Raw genomic sequence first — 19,700 nt, 5'->3', positions numbered from 1 at the left:
TTATCACAATATTAAAAATTAAATATATTCAAGGTATACAATATATGAAACGCCTGTTACGAATGTTTTTCAACGGCTTCGTTTTAAGTGGTGACGCTGTAACTTGAACATCTGTGTTTCATCCTCATTTCAATTGAATCAATTTAAAATAAAATGTTATACACTCACCTCAAAATACGTAGCAATGTTCATGGGACCCTCTGTTTTTCTTAGTCGCTCACGTTTCGCATGCCAGTACGATTCCCTTTATGCTCGAATTTACTGCTTACACGGAGAACAACTGATGAGAAGTTGAATTGAAGAAAAACCACTAAAGCCATGAATTTATTGCTAATTATTTTGAGGTGAGTGTAACTCTAACTGGATTCCAAAATAGATCCGAATTTTTGCACAACTTATCTATCAAAGAAATATCGCTGATCATGATTGCAGATCAAGTTGAAAGACAAAAGTATATTTTCTCAGAACAAAATTTACTAATCCATGAGTTACTTTGAAACAGTAGGTTTTGCTGGGGCAGCAAGGAATGGGCGAAAATCTATCAATTTCAAAAAGCTGGAAAACTACGTATTTGGGAAAATTAGGATAGAGAGAGAGAGAGAGAGATAAATTTCTGTTTTCAAGTCGTCTACGATATCCAAACTATGGCTATTTATATCGACATGTTTGTAAAATATGTATGTACATAATAAAATAAAGTAAAAAATTTATAACACGATGAGATGCTTTATTGGGACAAATGTTTCGATGTCAGTATTTGATCACATTTTCGATCGATAAGAATTATATTGCAAATGGTGACAAATTTCAGTAGAGACATGCATACAATAGAAAAATGCGAAAATATGAAGAGGTAAAACACCGATGGATTTGAATCTAATAATTATTTTGGTAAAACGACAAGAAAAGGATATGCTTTACGATCTTCTTCTTGTTTATTTATTAGTTGCAGTAAATCAGTTGAACGAAATATGGACAGTAGCGGGCAAGCTTACAATCAAATGCAACCAGCAGTATCAGTCCGCAACGCTTTCAAACAGTATGGCAGCAAGTCGAAACCGAATCCAGTTCTTCTTAATCTCAATATGACAGTAGCTAAAGGGACTATGTAAGTTGTCGTAAAAACGTTGCGGTGATAGATTTAATCGACTATAGGTCTATTATGCCTTATAGAGATAAAATATTAAAAAATATAAAAACTCTTACATTTTCGCACCTGTTAAACGCGTATTTTGAGGACGTTCGACTATTTTTAAACTTGTTACTGTCTGGCTGAGATAGCTATTTTCAAACAGTCTGTTTAGAGGCTGTTTAGTGTATCTTTACTTGAATTACAAACAAATCAAAAAGGGTCGATCTGTATATAGTAGAAATCGACCCGTAGTACTCGAAAAAAAATTGAATTCTATTAGTTTTTCCATCCATAAGTCACTGTATACTTCCAGATATGGGCTTCTCGGTGCATCAGGTTGCGGAAAAACTACTTTGTTATCCTGTATAGTTAACAGAAGAAAATTGGACTCAGGTAAAATATGGATTCTTGGTGGAGAGTCAGGTACAAAAGGTACGGATGCCGAATGTGAAATTTCAACAACAAAATAATCGATAAATTTTGAAACAGATGTTGGTGCTCCTGGAAAGCGAGTCGGTTATATGCCTCAAGAACTAGCATTGTACGGTGAATTTACTATCAAAGAAACGATGCTGTACTTCGGCTGGATATTCGGAATGAAAACGAACAAAATTTACGAGCGTCTGCAGTTTCTCTTAGATTTTCTAGATTTACCATCGCAAAATCGTTTCATAAAAAATCTAAGCGGCGGTCAGCAGCGACGTGTTTCTTTTGCAGTAGCATTGCTTCATGATCCCGACTTACTTATATTAGATGAACCGACCGTTGGGGTTGATCCGTTGCTGCGCCAGAATATTTGGAATCATCTTAGTCATCTCAGCAAAACTGCCCAGAAAACCATTATTATTACCACGCATTACATTGAAGAGGCTCGACAAGCTCACATGGTAAAATACAGATACCAAATATGAATATGTAATTATTGACGGATCCCTGGCTTTCCAATTTAGATTGGATTGATGAGATCCGGAAGATTTCTAGCTGAAGAATCGCCACAGACACTGATGGCGATGTATAGCTGTACTAATTTAGAAAGTATTTTTTTGAAGTTGTCACGGAAACAGGGCACTTCCAACGAAGTTTCAGAATTGAACATTAGGTAGATACACGAAAGAATATTTCCCGATTGAAATTCCGCCGCCATTCGATTTATCCATTCTCCTCCATTTGCAGCAGCTCGTCAGGTTTCAGGAACAAGCTGGATGCACCAGTTTATATCAGTCAAGACAGTGGTGTCATAGGTTTAAATTTTTACCAAAGCAAAGAAGTGCTGATAACCAGCAGCAATAATAATCAGTCTTCATTTGGTGTAAGTGAGATCGGATTGATAATTCACCTTGCCAGAAATCTCATTGTTCAATTATGTTCGTTTAGCTTAATGGCTCAATTTCCGCATTGGTTCCAAATTTAAGGGACATTCAATTTGACGATTTTTCCGAGGAAAAAAGCATGAACAAAGTAAATCCACCTTTTTAGTATATCAAAATGCCTTATTTTTCGATCTGTTTTCAGGTTACGTTCAGGAGGAAACAACGTGCCTTGTTGAAAAAAAATTTCTTGCGAATATGGCGCAATCTCCCTATACTGTTGTTCTGTTTTCTCGCACCCATTGTACAGATAGTGATTTTCTGCTTAGCAATTGGACGTGATCCACATGGATTAACGTTGGCAATTGCAAATATGGAAGTGAATGGAACGGTAGATTGAATACCAAATTGATCTCTTCATCTGTTCGACTTATATGGGTTTTTCGTCTCCAAATAGGAATGTAACTTCGAACCAGGATGTCATTTCCAAAGACTCTCTTGTCGATACTTGAGCCTTTTGAATCCAAGTTATCTACGACAGTATCATAACGATTCGGAGTCTGCTATTGAGGCTGTTAAAACCGGTCAAGCATGGGCCGCAATTTATTTTAATGCAAATTTCTCAGTTGCGATGGTTGGTCGAATGCTTCTGGGTTTGTCGTTGCGGTCACGCAATTCACAGTTTCTTTGAAAATAATAGATTATTTACAGGGCGAACCGCTAGTGATGAAGTATTGGATCAATCCGAAATCCAGATGTGGTTTGACTTGTCTAATCAACAAATATCATCTTTAATGAATCGTGACATACAAATGACCTACTTAGACTTCTCTCAAGGCCTTTTAAAAGACTGTGATAACAATCCGAAGTTGGGCAATGTACCAATTCGAACTAATGAGCCAATTTATGGTAGCAGCACGTCAACGTTCACTGATTTTGCTGTTCCTGGCATTGTACTAACGTAAGTGGCTCGGAACGAAACAAACAAAAATTCAGTGATTACGTTGAATTCACCTTCTATCCCCGTTAGCATTATATTCTTTTTGGCGGTTGCGTTAACAGCAACCACGTTGATCGTAGAAAGAGCTGAGGGCCTCTGGGATCGATCTTGGGTGGCTGGTGTGTCGTCCAGTGAAATTCTATTTTCACAAGTAATCACTCAATTTGTTGCTATGTGTGGCCAGACGGCTTTGGTGTTGATTTTCGTGCTGGTAGTGTTCAGAATATCATGCATTGGAAGTACATTCCTGGCCATCGGTATAACTTTGTTGCAAGGCATGAATGGCATGTGCTTCGGATTTCTTATATCGGCAATTTGTGAAACAGAACACAGTGCATTTCCACTAGCAATAGGCTCGTTTTATCCAATAATGTTACTTAGCGGTGTGGTTTGGCCCATAGAAGGAATGCCGTTAATATTGAGGTAATTGCCATTAGACTTTCATTTGAAAATTTATTGAACATTGGACGATTAACTGTATTGCGATCAGGTACATATCATATTTCTTACCGTTAACCCAAGCCACCACAGCTTTCAGGAGTGTTCTTGCAAGGGGATGGGGGCTGTGCGAACCGGAAGTATATTTAGGTTACATTTCAACAGTATCGTGGATCATATTGTTCTTGGTGATTACATTAGTGGTTCTCAAATATAAACGTATGTGATTACATATAAATGAAGCAAATTTTTGGCTGTTCAATTATTAATAGCTGTGACGCCTCACGTAATGTAGTTTTTTTAGTAATTGGGAAATTGGGAAGTAATAAAAGAAAAATAAAAAAGAAACGGAAATGTTTTTCACCATTATGACTCATTTTGTGTAAAGCGGAGAAGCACATAGCGCAATTACCTGTATATCTTCGTATAAAACATAATTCAGGAAAAAAACTACGGATTGGGGCGCTGGAAATTCAAATACACTCAATAAACCACAAAGTCTAGAAGGGAACCCAAATCATTCAAATTCCTTGAATTCTAGAACTGCGACCATATGGGATGCTGGAATTTTAGGAACCAATATGTTACAACCTTAACAATCCGGAAAGTAAAGAAGAGAACCCAAATAAACCCTAACATACCAAAGTTCTGATCAATGGTCTTGGAGTGGTGTAACTTGCGGAACCAACATACGACCTCGGGTTTTTTCTTCAGTTATATGGGTAACTCTGTTGACCAGACGCGTCGTTTAAGCCACATTAGGTCGGTGGCCGAAAATCGACGCGTAGTTTGACACCAATATGAGGTCATTGGCATAACATCTCGGGGAGATATGACCAAAAAGTGTTTGTTTGTATTCGACTTTCCAAGATATTCTCAATAAATCTCAAATGATTTCTGTTTGTTTCCATATAGAAACGAACGCTATAATGCCACAATTGCACCAAATGACACGAAATTAAATTTTTAGAAGTGTTTTGGTTTCTGCTTCGAAGTAAGGTGAAATCACCTCGACCCAAACGTTGCCAAAATTACATTTTTTCATATAAAAACTGAAGATCGGTGTCATTCGAAAGCTACAGCATATGACTTCACGAGAAAAATACCTTTGGCTCGATCAGGTTAGTTGGGTGAGTGAAGTAGATGAAATCAGCTTCCAGTGGTGATAAGTGTCATTCTAGAATTTTGACTCGTCGAGGTTATCTCGAAAATTTTTGTAACCATTTTTTTTAAACGGTTTTGAGCCAAAGCAAAATTTTCTGTTGGGCATAAACCACCAATTTCGAAAAAAAATAGTTATGGCTATTAATGACCACCGAAAAATATAACTTTTATATACGTATCTCCCACAAATTTTGGGCTACCAACCTCATATTGAACTTAAACTGCGCGTCTTGACCATAGCTATCAGGGAAAAAAGTTTACAGAAATCAGTTTACATTTGGTGCAACTAACCGCCGACTTCTTCGATCACACAAGTGACACTTCGCAGGCTAAAAATTCCAATTCTTGTTGGCATGAAAGCACTGAGTCTTAGAAAATTTATAGACTGATCTGTTACCGCAAAACATAGTCAACACATAAAGCTCACTTTATGCCTCAGAAATTACGAAATTTGTAACGCAACTAACCCTGGAGTTACCCATATGCGAAAACATCATTTATCATTCTACGTCCGAATAGAACGATTTACGCCCAGTCTGAACGCTCTCGCTCATGATCACCTATGTTCACGTTGTGTGCTCTATATACTTCCGTAAGGATATGCGACAAACCGCGACCTGCCCTCTAAAGTGAGTTTGCGAGCATCACAAGGTTGTTTCCGAATTATTGAATTACTTAGCAGAATCCGAAGTATCCTCGTTTATTGTCTGTACCATGTGTAAACTGGTTACCACGATGGAATTCACGTAAAATGAACTGTAAATATTCTTAATGTAATGGATCATTTTCGGAGGAGGCAAAGTGCTGCGTAATGTTCAACTTCCGCATGCGGCAGGCATATAAAATGATTTTCTTTTGAATAACCATTATGCAACCGAGTGATAAATGTTTTCTTAGACACATCGTGAGAAAAATTCAATCTTTAAGTGTTTTGCAAAGGTTTCTCCAAGTGCGTTAAGTTAACTCCGACTCCGACTTCACTATACCCAGCGAGCGATGTATTCCATTTGCTATGCCTCCTAGATTACGCTAGGCCAACCAGGTATGTGGAAAATGGACAAACACACAAAGAACTGACCCTCAGCTGGTGTACAGTTCGACTAACTACGACATTTATGTTTAGTTTGTTGTTGTTATTCCGATCTCCGTGGGAGATTCACCATCTATCACATTAGTGACGAGTTTCCGGTCTCTCTGAGAGATTCACCTTTTATCTATGATGACTATCGTGCGTTTGCTCTGAGAATGGTTCATATTAATTGTCTTTATTTAAGATCTCCTTGTGAGATTCACCTTTCTTGAATACTCAGGTTTAGCTGTTAAGAATTTAATAACAGATTATAACGATACAAACTTGTGGTATTATTCTTCTTCTTCTTCGGATATATTGCCGTCGTATATGGCCTGTTCTACAGCTTTCATATCGAATTCGTCGTCTCCCACATTTGGTAACAGATCGGTGGTTCCCGATTTTGCTGCTTCTTTAAGTAATGTGTCTTCCCATATGATTCGAAAGCGTCTCGCGACTTTAAGAATATGATCGTGTGGTCTTCGTTCAATGTGCCGGTGGTAGCGTATTCGTTGAACCATCACCCTTTTGACTATCGTTTTATTTTGTAGCATTATTTTTGGTTGCGTGCTGGATGGCTTGTCACTCGACGTATCGGACATAATTCGTAGTATCTGACGTTCCATATTTGTAAGCGAGATTCTGTTTCGGCGTGTCATCGTTGATGCTTTCAATCCATATATAGCTACTGGTGCGATAACGGTATTGTATATTTTCGTTATTAAGTTCATTGGAAGTTTGTGCAAGCGTAAGAACGGCAGAAGTGAATGCGTAATTTTATATGCCATTTTGATTCTGTCGCGTACTACCAAAGGCCGGTTTAGATTGCTGGTTATGTATGTGCCCAAGTATTTCATTTTCTCCACTACTTTGATGTTTAGTTTGCCCACTTGAAGCGTTGGTACATCGTTCAATTCGACTTTGTTTGGATCTCGGATTAACAGCTCGCATTTCTCGGGGTTGAAACGAAGTCCTACCTCCTGAGCTACATCTGAAAATTCTTCTACGAATCGGTCGAGGTCATTTTTGTTGTCTGTCAGCAGTATCAAATCAAATGTCCAAGTGCGTTAAGTTAACGACCACAAACCAATTTTTCCCTTAAAAGTAACACATTTATGTATGCTTTAATGGTTTTACTTTTTCAAAAAAAGATTTTAGTTCAGAGAAATCATCGAATAACGAATATTTTTGCGCACAAATGTAGGCTAGAAAATTGCCAAGGGGTGAGCGCTCTTAATCTCAATCAGCAGTCAAAATCGTTGTTGAACTTGAAGGCTCTATCTGAAGAAAGGTAAGTTACAAGGATTAAAAAAATCGTATGAAATATTTTCAGTAAGCAACTGCTTTTTATTTTTGAGAATGTATACATATCTGAATAATATTTACACTAAATAACGCATCTAGCACCAGTTATAAAGAAAAAATTATATTTTTTTTTGTTTAGAAAAAACTAAATGTTCGTAGAGTTTAAGTAAAAAATATAAAAAATTTGAATATATTACCTGATGTTATGCAAATGTTTTGTATACAAATCTAAGAAAAAATCATTACCAATATTTTATTTACAAGGCTTTCTTTGAGGCTGCCATGTCGCGCGGTTTATATTTTTTTTTATTAATTTTTTATTTTAATGATTTTCATATTGTAATGTGTTTATGGTTCGGATAAAACTGAGAAAAATAAGAACAAAGAAACCGAAGAGTGTCTTCCTTCCATCTAATATCAACTAAAAGATCTCTATTTAAGTTAAATTATGCTTTTGATTAAAAAAGAAATTAAAAATTCAATTTTCTCTTAAAGTCTCAAAAATTCAAAAAGTCGCTAGATGGCATCGTTTTATTTTATTTGGTGCCAATATATATAGAGTATAGTCATATATAGCGGATGTGTAGAATATTATAATTTTAGTCGTTTCCCTTCCTTCATATCTTTCTTTCTTTCAATAAGAACATAACAATGTGACGATTTAGGTCTTGCTTTTCTTGTTTCATTAAATTGATAACAGTCTATTTATTGTTCTAGGGGTTTTTTTCTAAATGCTTAATTAAATCTCGTTATCATTTTCATTTAAAGTTGTTGCAAAGCTGATTCATTAAAAAAAAAATGATAAAGAAAACGGAACCCGGAAGGTTATCGCATAAATTCGAAACGATGATAAAATTTTACGTCTTTGGTTTATTGTATTTCAAATGAAGAACAATTTGTTCATTAGTTTTTCTATTTGGTTACACGATTTTCATTGTTTCATTGTTTCACAGTAAGCGTATCACCAGAATCGTCTTTTAAACGAAGCATATACAACAGATTGATACGAAATCTTTTACTTCATTAGTGACAATAATAAACAAGAGCTAATTGTTTTTTTTTGTCGTCGCTGTCGATCTTCAAAAGATTAAATGCTCGGATGTTCGATCGCTGAAATGTTAATTTTATTTCCCTGGCGATAACATAATATACTAGCAAACAAAGGACTACTACAAATTTCTCCTCTCTTTGATAGTATAGAATTCATAAAAAATGACACACTAAAATCAACCATATAGCCAGTGGTCGTAATTTTCCGTAATGACACGAAATTCTTTGAAAAATTTTCGCTGAACACATTTTTGCTGAACAGATAAGATTGAATTTCCCCATTTTTCCGGGAGACGGTATATTTATTTCCGTTATTTAGGTAATCAAATTCTCATTTATAAAATGTCACTGTCTTTAGTTAGAATAAGCTTTTTTAATTTGATTCAGAAAAAATACAAATAAACGAGCGAAGAAAACTCATAGATAGTTCAGGATCGAGCCCATTTCAGTTAGAAAATAATGAAGAAAAAAATCTGCTTGAGGCATGGATGTCATTCAGCTAAATTGTTGTGAACGTTTCGAAATGGATGTAAATTAAAAAGAAAAATGTAAAACAAAAATCGTGTATCCCAATAGTGTTGATGATTTGTTTGATTTTTATTGTAATCCTGACGCGATGTTCAGTTTAATATAAATAAGGTTGTCTCTTGCAGAAAAAAAAGACTTTCGGCAACATACTCTACGATTCTAAAAGCCTAATTTAAAATGTTCTTTTGTTGTCATGGTCCGATTGTGTGCGGCGAAAATAAATGATGGTGTTCCGTGTCTCCAAGAGCTTTAAAGCTTTGTTACAACATTAAACAATTGAATACAGTGTTTTTCGTTCTAAATTCCTATTTCTGTTTTCCACTAAAATTTCTACTATTTTTTTTTCTTTTATCAGTGTTTGCCTTTATATTTATAAGTTCCTTAAGTTCATTAATAATTTTTTTTTATTAAGTTTCTACAATCCTGTTTTCTTTGTTTAATTTCAATTTAAACCATTAAATGTTTTTTTTTACTTTCTCATTTAATTTTAGATTTAATAGATTTTTATTTTCTAAGTCAAAATAGTTTGCAGAATAATTTTGTTGTCCCATTTTTCAGTTTTTTTTAATTACTTCGTAGACCGTGTATCGGATCGGTTCGTGGAATTGAATTGATTTTTCTTTTCTAAACTTGATTTTCATTTATATGTTTTGTGCGATATGCATAATGTAGATAGAGATTATAATTTCGAAATAGAAATAAATTCTTTTGTTTTTTTTTTGTTAAATTGACTTTTGCTTCAGCATTATAATATAAGATTTTTGTTTTTCGTCTCCTTTTGGTGTGAAACCAAGTTTCTAATTGAATTTTCTTTCATTTTGTTTAATTAATTTCATTTAATTTAACTTTAATAATTGGCAAGATTATTACTTTATTTCAACGATAATTCCATTTCTTTCTATTCCCGTTCTATCCATACAATTTACTAGTTTATTCCCTCCCACTTTTTCTGTATACTTAAGGACCGTATCTTTCATAAATTTTATTTAATTTACGATATTCTATTTTATGATAAGGTGATTTATTGGTTTGATATTTGAATGCTTTCAAAGGTAAAATAATTTTCGTTTTATTTGATATTATTCTTCAAAATATATTCATCATTATGTACCACAGAGATATTACGACAAAATTCAAAATCATTTTCATCTTTGGACGGAAAAAAGAATAATCTTGAAAACGATGCAAAGAAGAAAAATAAAATTAAAAGAATTTTAAAACTAAATAACCAAAAAGAATAACAATTCTTGTGTACCTAAAGTCACACCTCAGTGACAATGTCATAAATTTTCAGCTTTCATGATTTTGAGCAACACTTGGAAAAATGTTTTTAAACAACTGATACAGGGCTCATACTCTCACTTCCCTCTATCAGATGTTTAAAAAAAAATAATTTCATCAGGCAAGCATTTAGAATTGTAGTAGAACGACATGACCTGAAACAGTGTAAAAATTACATGGTACACTGTCGTAATCTATTACTCTTTTTGATATCAAGACTAACTAAGCTAGGTACCTTGCATGTCGGACACATTTTCAAATAAAAACTTTTTTTTTAAGTTTTAAGTTCTAGCTAAGCGACTATGACTGGGGAAATTTCTTTTCTTAATTGTCCTAAATTTTTCATCATTTTTCCAAATTTTCCCAAAAACTTTTTTTTAGAAAATTAAAGAAAGTTTCCCGAAACAAGGCCCTGGCTTATGACAATCGTCATCTGCACTGTAAGAAATCGTAATAAACAATCAATTCATTACACTCTTGCCGCTCATCCTGAGCTTGAGGTTACACTTTACGTCTACATGAATTTTATCGACGATATATTTTGGTGATATTTTTATAATCATTGGTCGTTTTGTTTAGCAAAATAATAAAAATATTTTTCGTAAAATTAAGTACGATAACGTGATAAAAACCTGACTCAACAACTTAATAGAATTGATATGTTTGTGTAAGTACATAATATTCTTTCAACCTACTGTTTTATTACCTTAAAAATCAATTTTTTTCAATTTAAAACTTAAATTATTATTTTACACTCCTTATCGGATGATATGAAGAAGTAAGATGCCTCCTTTATTAATATTGATTCAGTGAAATTAGAATTTAAATTTTAATGTACAAACAACCTTCTTCTTGTATGTAATTTGTCTTATTTCGTATGTACAAATCAGTGTTTTTCTTTCCATCTTTCCATTTTTTTTCATGAATTTTTCATTAATCGAGTATATGTCAAATTGATATAATAATTGAGAGTTTAATATATAAATTACATTTCATGTTCAGTTTGGTTTTATTTTCACTTGTTTTTTTTTTACATATGGCTGGTTTTTTTGTTTTCATTTAGCAAAAGAAATTATCACGTTGTTGATATATTGGCAGTGGTGTTACAGGTGATGTTAGATCGTCTTCTGATAAAATATTTGTTTCGGTGTTTTTGGATACAGATGCCATTGCCCGTTCTACATTAAAATTTTATAAATTTTTGTCCTATTAATTTATGTTGGTCGTTAAAATTGAATATTGAAAATAAATAAAAAATCAGAAATCAAACAGTTGCAGTTAGTAAATTGAACTGGTTGGTTGTTTAGCTCTATTTGCATCTCTGCTCTAATTGATCTTATATGCGCTACAAATGCGACTGTTAAACAAAATTGATGGGAATTTACTTTTAGGATTAGGACACGCTCGGTCTTTTCTAGTAATCTAACATAATACTTACGTTGAAATATTGAGTACGGACTAATCTTATCTAAGGCTTTGGTAATAATTGTCAAATTGTTGTGTTAGAAGTAAGATATCAACAACTATTTAAATGCTAGGAATGAATCGATTATTGTTTGCAAAACATGGTACACGCTACATGAACTATTGATGTTAGAATTGTGTATGGTCACATTTTGTGTAATCTAATCCATAAATCACATAAAAGATAGAGTGGAAATGAAAATGGTTCAATGTGAAAGGATCCTCGAAAATGAACCAATTAGGAATTTTTGTGATTTTTATGAATTTTCTTCGAATAGAAAAAAAAACATCTGAAAGGTTTTTGAGTCACCTAAAATATTTTTAATAATTGCTCTGTTCACATTGTCTTGTCATCATAAGATCGTCTGTAGCTTCAGTTAAACTGACCGTTCATGATAATAACATATTAATGCTAGCGAATACATGGATCTAGCGAATACATGGATCACGCTAATACTTGACTTTATGACGCCATACTTGTCTAGTGTATACCCTTATTGGGTATAATATCAGCACCTAATAATGTTTGCATTACTCTACTTTTCTAAATTTTACCAAAATTGTATACACCTTTTACAAACGGCTAATCTTCTGTTATTGACAGAATCGTCAACAATGAATGATGATCTCGAGTTGTTGTTCCCAAAACGTAAAGTGAAACTAAGGAAGTACAAGATTTGGATTACGCAATGCTCAAAGCAAAAGAAGTAACATATTCAGTGGTTTTGTCGCGATTAGCTTGCTGTTCACAGAAGGTTTAAAAATCTGCCATCCCATATTCTTCTTGGGCAGGTTTTCCGTTCGTCAAAGGATTTAAATCACTGACTACTTTTGCGAAAATGTTTCGAGAAAATTATCTTCACGGAAAATTCGTGGATTTCGTTAAAGGCTGTGTAACTTATAATGTGGCTGCAGTTCTTATAATATAGCTGCAAGACTTATAAAAATATAGCTACTGAACGCATATCCTATTAATGTTGGTTATTTACCTGCAATGTGAGTTACACAACTATATTATAGATTACAGAGCTACATTATGCATCGACAACACATGTTATAGCTAGGATTTGCATATTGTGGCTGTGTACTCTATATCATAGCTGTGTAACGCATATTTGACGTATGAAAAATATAGCTGTGTGCTGCATATCAGAAAATGTATGGGACCATGCATTCAAGTTGTTATTCGTACTGACACTTGGTCGGACTCAATGTTAACAGATAAAGAAAAATCGTAAAATAGCTTGGCTGATTTTAATAAAGCTTGATTGTCAGGTTATAGAAATACCTCTTCAATAGTCAAAATCCGTGGAAACACAGACGAATGAAAGTATATATCCGTATATATCAGAAATTTCAATACATTAGAAACGAATTAAGCCAAGTAACTGCTCCCAAATGTCAAACTAGGCATTTCACAGAAAACAATTGAATGGGCGATTCTTCACGCAGGCAGTCTCAATTCACTTTCTTTCAGAACCTGAAACAATGACAACTCACCAAAGTAAAAATGCTAAATATGAAAACTACAGACTTGAATTAGGCTGTGTGCCTTATAATATAGCTGCAGAATTTACATTGCGGTAACAACGCTTCGAAATAAGAACGTGTTAAAGCACAAGAAAAATTAGCACAACAGCAGCATAGGCGACGGTCGGATTCTCAGGTTAAGCATCAATGGGCGCGGTTAGTACTTGGATGGGTGACCGCAAAATTCATGAAAGTTTAGGAAAAATTTTTATTTCTCGAGATAGGTCTGAAACGCGTCTCACAGCTATAATATAAGTTACACAGCTATTTTAACTACAGTCTTCGCAATATGCATTACACAGCTATATGCCAAAAAATGGGGGTGCTAAGTCCACTTATAGATCTCACACACATATTGGGATTTTCCGTGTTTCTTATTCGAAATTCAAGAAAGATTCAAGAACTTCCGATTCTTGATTTCGAGAAAATTCAAGAAAATAGGGAAACATTAAGCAAATTCGAGGAAAAAAATCTCAAAGCCGGCATTTGATCGAATCACCCGTGAACGTTAACTGATGCCCGAGTCTATAAAAAGGCTAAACTATTTTGTCAATGATGTCTTTCGATCGTCTATAACCGATACTCAATTACAGCCCACTAACATGGTACTGAGCAGCCATTTTTTCATTGGGGTAATGTTGCAAATAAAAAAATCAGATTTATCGACGAAAATATTAATTCCACAATCACTTCATGCAGGAAACTTTAAAAAATAAATGAATTTAATGCTTAAAAAAACGTACTGAATAGTTGTGACGGTGAATGAATGTTTAGGTAATTTGAAAAGACAAAAGTAGCACACATAGAGAGCGTAGAGCGTTTTCATACATAGTCGCTGTATGTTTTAACATTTATCCTATGTTTGTCTTAGTCATAAATAGTGATAAGTTACAAACCTTTGCTTTCGGCTTCGGTCGTTCGATAAAAGACTGCATAATCCGTGTTTAGTTTTTTTTTATTATTTTTGACTAGACTGGCTAGGATTACCTAAATTTGAAAGTAACACAACAGGCATATAAAACATCAAACAATACAAATTCCAATCGTAATTATAAAAATTAAAAAAATTAATTTTGTTAGTGGTCAAACTAAAATCAGAACGACTCGTTTGGACGAGTTATATACGTATGAAAAAGGATCTAAAAACGAGATCTTCGGCAAAAAAAATGTTTTTGTTTAAATACGAAGAACGAAAAAACGGATGAATGTTGTGGGATGAATGAATTATGGGTAAATTGATTTTGAACGAAAAGAAGAAATGGGGTTAGTGATGTTGATGATGAATTGCGTCTAGGTGATCTGTAATTACATACACACACACAGATATGTAATTAGAAAAAGCATGAATGAACGCCTAGAAATTTAGATGAAATTAACAACAACAACAAAAGATTCAAAAATAAAATCAACAAAAACATTCTGAACAAAAGGAAACTATAATTAAAGGCTCAAAAATCGAAAATTGGTTGGTTTCACACTCCGTGCTTCCTTGAATTTTAATGCATAACAATTACCTGCAACTATTTTACTCATTTGCATAACTTGCTCAGCTAATATTTGGTTTAATTGCAATAAATGTTCACGTTGTTTCTTTTCAGCGCTTATTTGACTCGGTGGTAGGGTTGTGGAGTCCTGTTGGATATTGGATATATATTGGAGTTACGTACATGCATACACATTTGGGGGTGCTCAGTGAGCGGGATTTAATTCACTTACATTTGTTGTATTTTCCGACAGCATTTTCTTGATTGCTTCCACCTTCTCTTGACGTCTTTTCTTTTCTTCGGGTGACAACTCTGGCGGCTAATTAAAAACAAAATTTGTATTTTTTTTATTTAGTACGACGCCGTCTACTTAAAACGAATCCAGAACAGTTTCGATGGTTGTTATTGTCTAACGCAATAAAACCGTAGAAACTACAAAATACAACTTTCATTGCTACTATGCAAAGCAATTTTTGTTGGTGCAGATATTTTCACTTTTCTATTTCACTGCTACTGTCCAATGACTTACCTGTTCGGGTATGTATCGTTCTGGAATAACTATTTTGCTTGGGGCGGCAAAGAGCTTATCAATGGAATTCTCCGATATTTTCTCACATTGACCCAATGCCGATCGTACAACATCCGGTGCATTCACTCGCGGTCTGAGTGCCACTTCCATGTCCAAATCATCTCTTGCACGCCAGTTAATATTCTAAAAGTTTGTAAAGAGAATTAAAATCGTTCCGTCATTGTCGGTTGGCTGTGGAAAATTACATTTTTGTTCATATCGTTTTCCGATTGGACGTATTTGGTTGATTTGGTGCCGAGCGTATTGGATGGAGCGGTATAGTGTCGACGTTTCTCACGCGGTATAGCACGCCGTTGTTTGCTAGCTAACGGATTCTTTTTCGAATTCTCTTCCGATGATGTGCCGGACATTTCGGTGATTATTTGTCTAGCTGCTTCGCTTTGGAAAACGGGACTTAAATCACCAATAGCTTTGTTCAAACTTTGAATGGAATCCGTTTTTTGGGATGTCGTTAGATTGGTCAGAAACGGATTCTTCGGATTTTGACTCGTGTATGGGGTGGTCGATGCGATGGAATTGTTTAGGTAGTGGTCGACATTGATTCCTTCCGGTTTGTCCTTGATTTCCGTCGTCGACATTGGATATTGAGCGGTCAAACTGTTGTAGTAATCGTTGTAATTCATTGAATTCACAGAATTCGGTGAAAAGGCAGATGTAGTTGGCAGATGCTGTACAGATTTTGGTGATTTGAGTTTTTTGTCGGTCAGCTGGGACGCATACAGATCATGTTTGTCCAAATAGGTTCGGGGTAGCGATTTTGATCGGTTAAATTCGGTGTTCAGGATGTCCTCTTCCACTACATGATCGAGGTTGATGCTTGAATTTGCATTAGTTCGCTCTCTGTCACGATGCCGGCGCTCCGATTCACGTTTTACAATCCGAACAGTTTTGATTTCTTGTTTGTCCTGATTGTGTAGATTGCCTGTGAAACGAGAAATGGTTTTAAACTCCGAATCGATACAAAATTCAACCCGAACCGTACCTTCCGAAAAGTCGTCGTTCTCCACTTCACTGCATTCGATTGCATCGAATTCATGTGCTTTATGACTGCCCATCAATTTGTTGTACATAAAGTCGCTGTTATCGGAGGTTGAACAGTTTAGACTACTTAAGTTGCCTGAACGGTTATTCAAGTAGGTCGATGCGCTTAGATCTTGTGTATTAATCGAAATATTATCAATTGACGACGAAAGCTGGTGATCGGTACTAATCATGGAGTCCAGATCTGTCTCGGTCCAACTTGTGCTTAAATTTCTTTTCTTTGACTGTGATGAATGGTCTGCTGGTTTTATTTGTTGATTCAAAGTGTTAGAATTTTCGGTCAATTGACGCACTGCCTGACTTAAGTCATGACGTTGCCTCTGCATATCGCCAACAAGTTGCTGCACTCGCCTCAATTCTGTGAATACCAAAAGTCAATTAATCAAAGTTTGTTCACTTGTTTGCACATTGTCTGATTAAATACCCGATTCTAGCATAGCTGTGGCGCCACCTACATAGGGAATACTATCGGTTGCTTCTTGACTACCTAGGGCGGATTGTGATCCTCTAGATTCTTTAGTTGCTTGGAGTTTTTGTCGCAATACTAAAAGATCTTTTTCCAGCTTAGCATTTCCGGCTACTGTTTGCTCTAATTTCTACAAAGTTTCACAAACAACAATGACTAATCTGTTGATGGAGGCAAGACATTTCTACTTTTCTACAACCTTATTTACCTTCGAATTTTCCGCCAAAAGTTGATGAACTCGTGACAGCTCTCGCTCTAAATCATGCTGCTGTTTCCGGGCAACTTCCATTGCATATGGGGTTCCGCCACCGTGCTGCAACTTATTTCGAAGATTTCCCAACGATCGTTCCAAATCTTCTTTATCTCGTTGCAGATTCTGCAGCGTGCCGGATTCTTCTTGTAATAGTTGATCCAGTTGGTACAGTTGCTGAACCTTTGTCTGTAAGTTTGTTTAACAAAACAATAATTTCAAATTAGAGGTCCTCAATGAAATGAACATTGAAATATACCTGCAGTTCGTTGTGATTTGGACTCAATCGATCCCAGTACTTCTGATCTTCCTGCAATAATCGTTTTTCTTGCATGCGCTGATTGAATTCCAACCGATCAAGTGTGACCGATTCGTGAGAATACGGAATATTTTGCGAAGAGCCATTTCGGTATAGAGAGCCCAGTTTCACCATGTTGTCCACCAGATTCACCAGTGGCTTACTTTTCTCGTATTGCTTTTCAAAGTCAACCAGATGCTGTTTCAAACTGTCTAATCGGGCTAGATTTTCCGATCTGTCTCTGTCTGTCTCGCATGTGCGAATTCGGTTCTGAAAGATATTGAAAATTTTTTGATTTCCGTGGAAATGTTAAAGTTTGACTTCAGCGTGAAGGTGTAATGAAAGTGTCCCAAAGAAAAATATTTTTATTCCATCAAAATCTGAAGGTGTTCAGAGTCAAACTTATTCTTCGAAAGATATTCCATCACCAAGGGATCGATAAATAGCGGTGATAAAGGTTTGATCAAATGACTCTTTTTGTAAGGATGTAGGATTAGTGTTTCTTATTGTTAATCTTATCAAAATGAATGGGCGAATCCCGCAAAATTCTTGTAAGAAAATATGCCACGTTCTTTTCTCCACCACCAAGTAATAATTAGTAAAACGATGTGGTTATTTAAAGCCTTTGTTAGAACAATTTTAACAGTAGAATTCCCAACCTGTACTTCGTGAATATCTGTGCAACATTGTTCAATCGATCTAGCTGTAGCACAATTTTGGCGTCGTAGTTGAATTAACAACAACACTAATTCTTCGTGTGTCCGACTAAGCAAATCTCCAGCAGACATGTCCATATTCTAAATGTGTAAAAATTATAGTGTCGAAAGTGAATTTAAATTACTGGGTCGTTTGATTGAACGAATTTAATAGATTGTGTCGTCTGCACTCGATGCATCATTCTCTTCGTTATTTTAAATTGTTGGCTGAACGAAATTGTACTTACTCGGATTGCAGCAATATTTTGGAAATTCCTTTCCGGTGGATCTGGTTCCTGATGGCTATGTGTTTTGCGATTTCGACCAAATTTATCCGAATAAATGTCGGCACTGTAATCTGTATGGTGTTTGTTCTTTGTTGATAGTTGCGCTTCGTACGTATAGTCCGGTCTTAGATTAATGTGTGAATTGTGTACGTTGCGTACATTTTGAACGGATATTGAAGCTAAAAATTATGGTAAATTGATTCCTTAGTAAGGTAAATTCCATCTTTTTAAAATTAAATTAGAAATGTTCTTATAGCCGAAGGGGTAAATGCATTCGCTTAAAGGTTAAATTAATGGGACTTGAAAAAACTTATGGCGAACTGTTGCTGATACACAATTCGTAAATTTTATAATGCTCACATACTTACTATTAATCTCAGTTTATTCTTATATGATACAAACTCCATCCTAATTTTTACCTTCAAAATCAAGTAGAATTTTTCAAGTATATATTACGCCAACGTTAATACTTTGGAAAATTCCACAAATTTTGCAATTTTTTCATTTCAATCTTGAAGGACCTATCCTGGTAATCAATTTATGATTTCTTTTCTCATCCATGATAATTCATGGTAATTAGCGTTTCTTTGTAGTACAAAAGCTTTAGGTAAATTGGATTATATGAGTTAACCAACCAGACAGCAATTTCAATTAATTAAAACAAAACAAATTAAGCTAAAAATCTGTTTTTTGAATGATAAACATAAAATTACCCGGATGGCAATATAAAATTAGAGCAAATTATGTGGAAAACATTTTGATCGTCAATTACTGCAATAAATGTAATTGGTATTCAATCGTCCATCCCAATTTCGGGACATTAGTTTCGTTGAGTGAAATTTGGTATTACGGCATAATATTGAAGAGTCACCGAAGTCGAACGAAAATTGCACGAAAATTGTGAAAGTTTCAGAAACGGAACCATCTGGCAGCAGCTGACAGAATCAAAGTTATTCGGTCTCTTTGATTTTTTTATGGAAAATTTATTTTTATGCGAGCGGTGTGATAAACATGATTTTCCCCTCGAAAAAGGCTGTAAGAGAATTGCGTTTTGTTAACGATTCAGCATGACTTTTTTAATGAGAAAAGTGCTGTAATTTCTCTCACTCGGGGAGAAAATAGTGAATTGATGTTTTCATACCTTGGATATAAATTTCAGAATTTTTCGCGAAATTTAGGCTATTGGCATGAAAAGTTGTCGCCCTAAACTTCGTTCACTCGTGAAATTGCCTAAAATCTAGCGTTTAAAACAGATACGTAAATGACTATTCCTTTTCGTGGAGAGAAGCGGTTAATCAAAAATGGTTCCATGCACACATGAA

The 19,700-nt window shown here is 34.9% G+C and overlaps 2 protein-coding genes across 2 annotated transcripts in view; one reads left to right on the top strand and one right to left on the bottom strand.

Moving 5' to 3' along the window:
- Nucleotides 1-768: 768 nt before the first annotated feature.
- Nucleotides 769-4,217, top strand: LOC119068793 (ABC transporter G family member 20-like). Its single transcript, XM_037172555.1, has 12 exons — nt 769-853; nt 947-1,108; nt 1,446-1,564; nt 1,622-2,019; nt 2,083-2,231; nt 2,306-2,441; nt 2,507-2,590; nt 2,645-2,830; nt 2,897-3,092; nt 3,151-3,400; nt 3,470-3,862; nt 3,930-4,217. The coding sequence occupies exons 1-12, from the start codon at nt 795-797 to the stop codon at nt 4,102-4,104; spliced, it is 2,307 nt and encodes a 768-aa protein (XP_037028450.1). The 5' UTR covers nt 769-794; the 3' UTR covers nt 4,105-4,217.
- Nucleotides 4,218-9,627: 5,410 nt separating this feature from the next.
- The window catches only part of LOC119068791 (probable serine/threonine-protein kinase DDB_G0272282), a 43,843-nt gene continuing 33,770 nt past the window's right edge, over nt 9,628-19,700 (bottom strand). The window contains exons 8-18 of the mRNA XM_037172553.1: nt 18,340-18,557; nt 18,056-18,193; nt 17,358-17,666; nt 17,057-17,287; nt 16,807-16,978; nt 16,324-16,740; nt 15,527-16,263; nt 15,282-15,464; nt 14,985-15,071; nt 14,783-14,900; nt 9,628-11,452 (exon numbers count right to left, since the gene is read on the bottom strand). Of these exons, the coding sequence (XP_037028448.1) occupies nt 11,334-11,452; nt 14,783-14,900; nt 14,985-15,071; nt 15,282-15,464; nt 15,527-16,263; nt 16,324-16,740; nt 16,807-16,978; nt 17,057-17,287; nt 17,358-17,666; nt 18,056-18,193; nt 18,340-18,557 (2,729 nt within the window). The 3' untranslated portion in view covers nt 9,628-11,333. The remainder of the gene's footprint in view (nt 11,453-14,782; nt 14,901-14,984; nt 15,072-15,281; nt 15,465-15,526; nt 16,264-16,323; nt 16,741-16,806; nt 16,979-17,056; nt 17,288-17,357; nt 17,667-18,055; nt 18,194-18,339; nt 18,558-19,700) is intronic.

This window comes from Bradysia coprophila (genome assembly GCF_014529535.1).
Source record: "Bradysia coprophila strain Holo2 chromosome X unlocalized genomic scaffold, BU_Bcop_v1 contig_20, whole genome shotgun sequence".
NCBI classification, from domain to species: domain Eukaryota; kingdom Metazoa; phylum Arthropoda; class Insecta; order Diptera; family Sciaridae; genus Bradysia; species Bradysia coprophila.
Note: the sequence above shows the minus strand (reverse complement) of the source record. Positions and strands in the feature narration are given on the sequence as shown.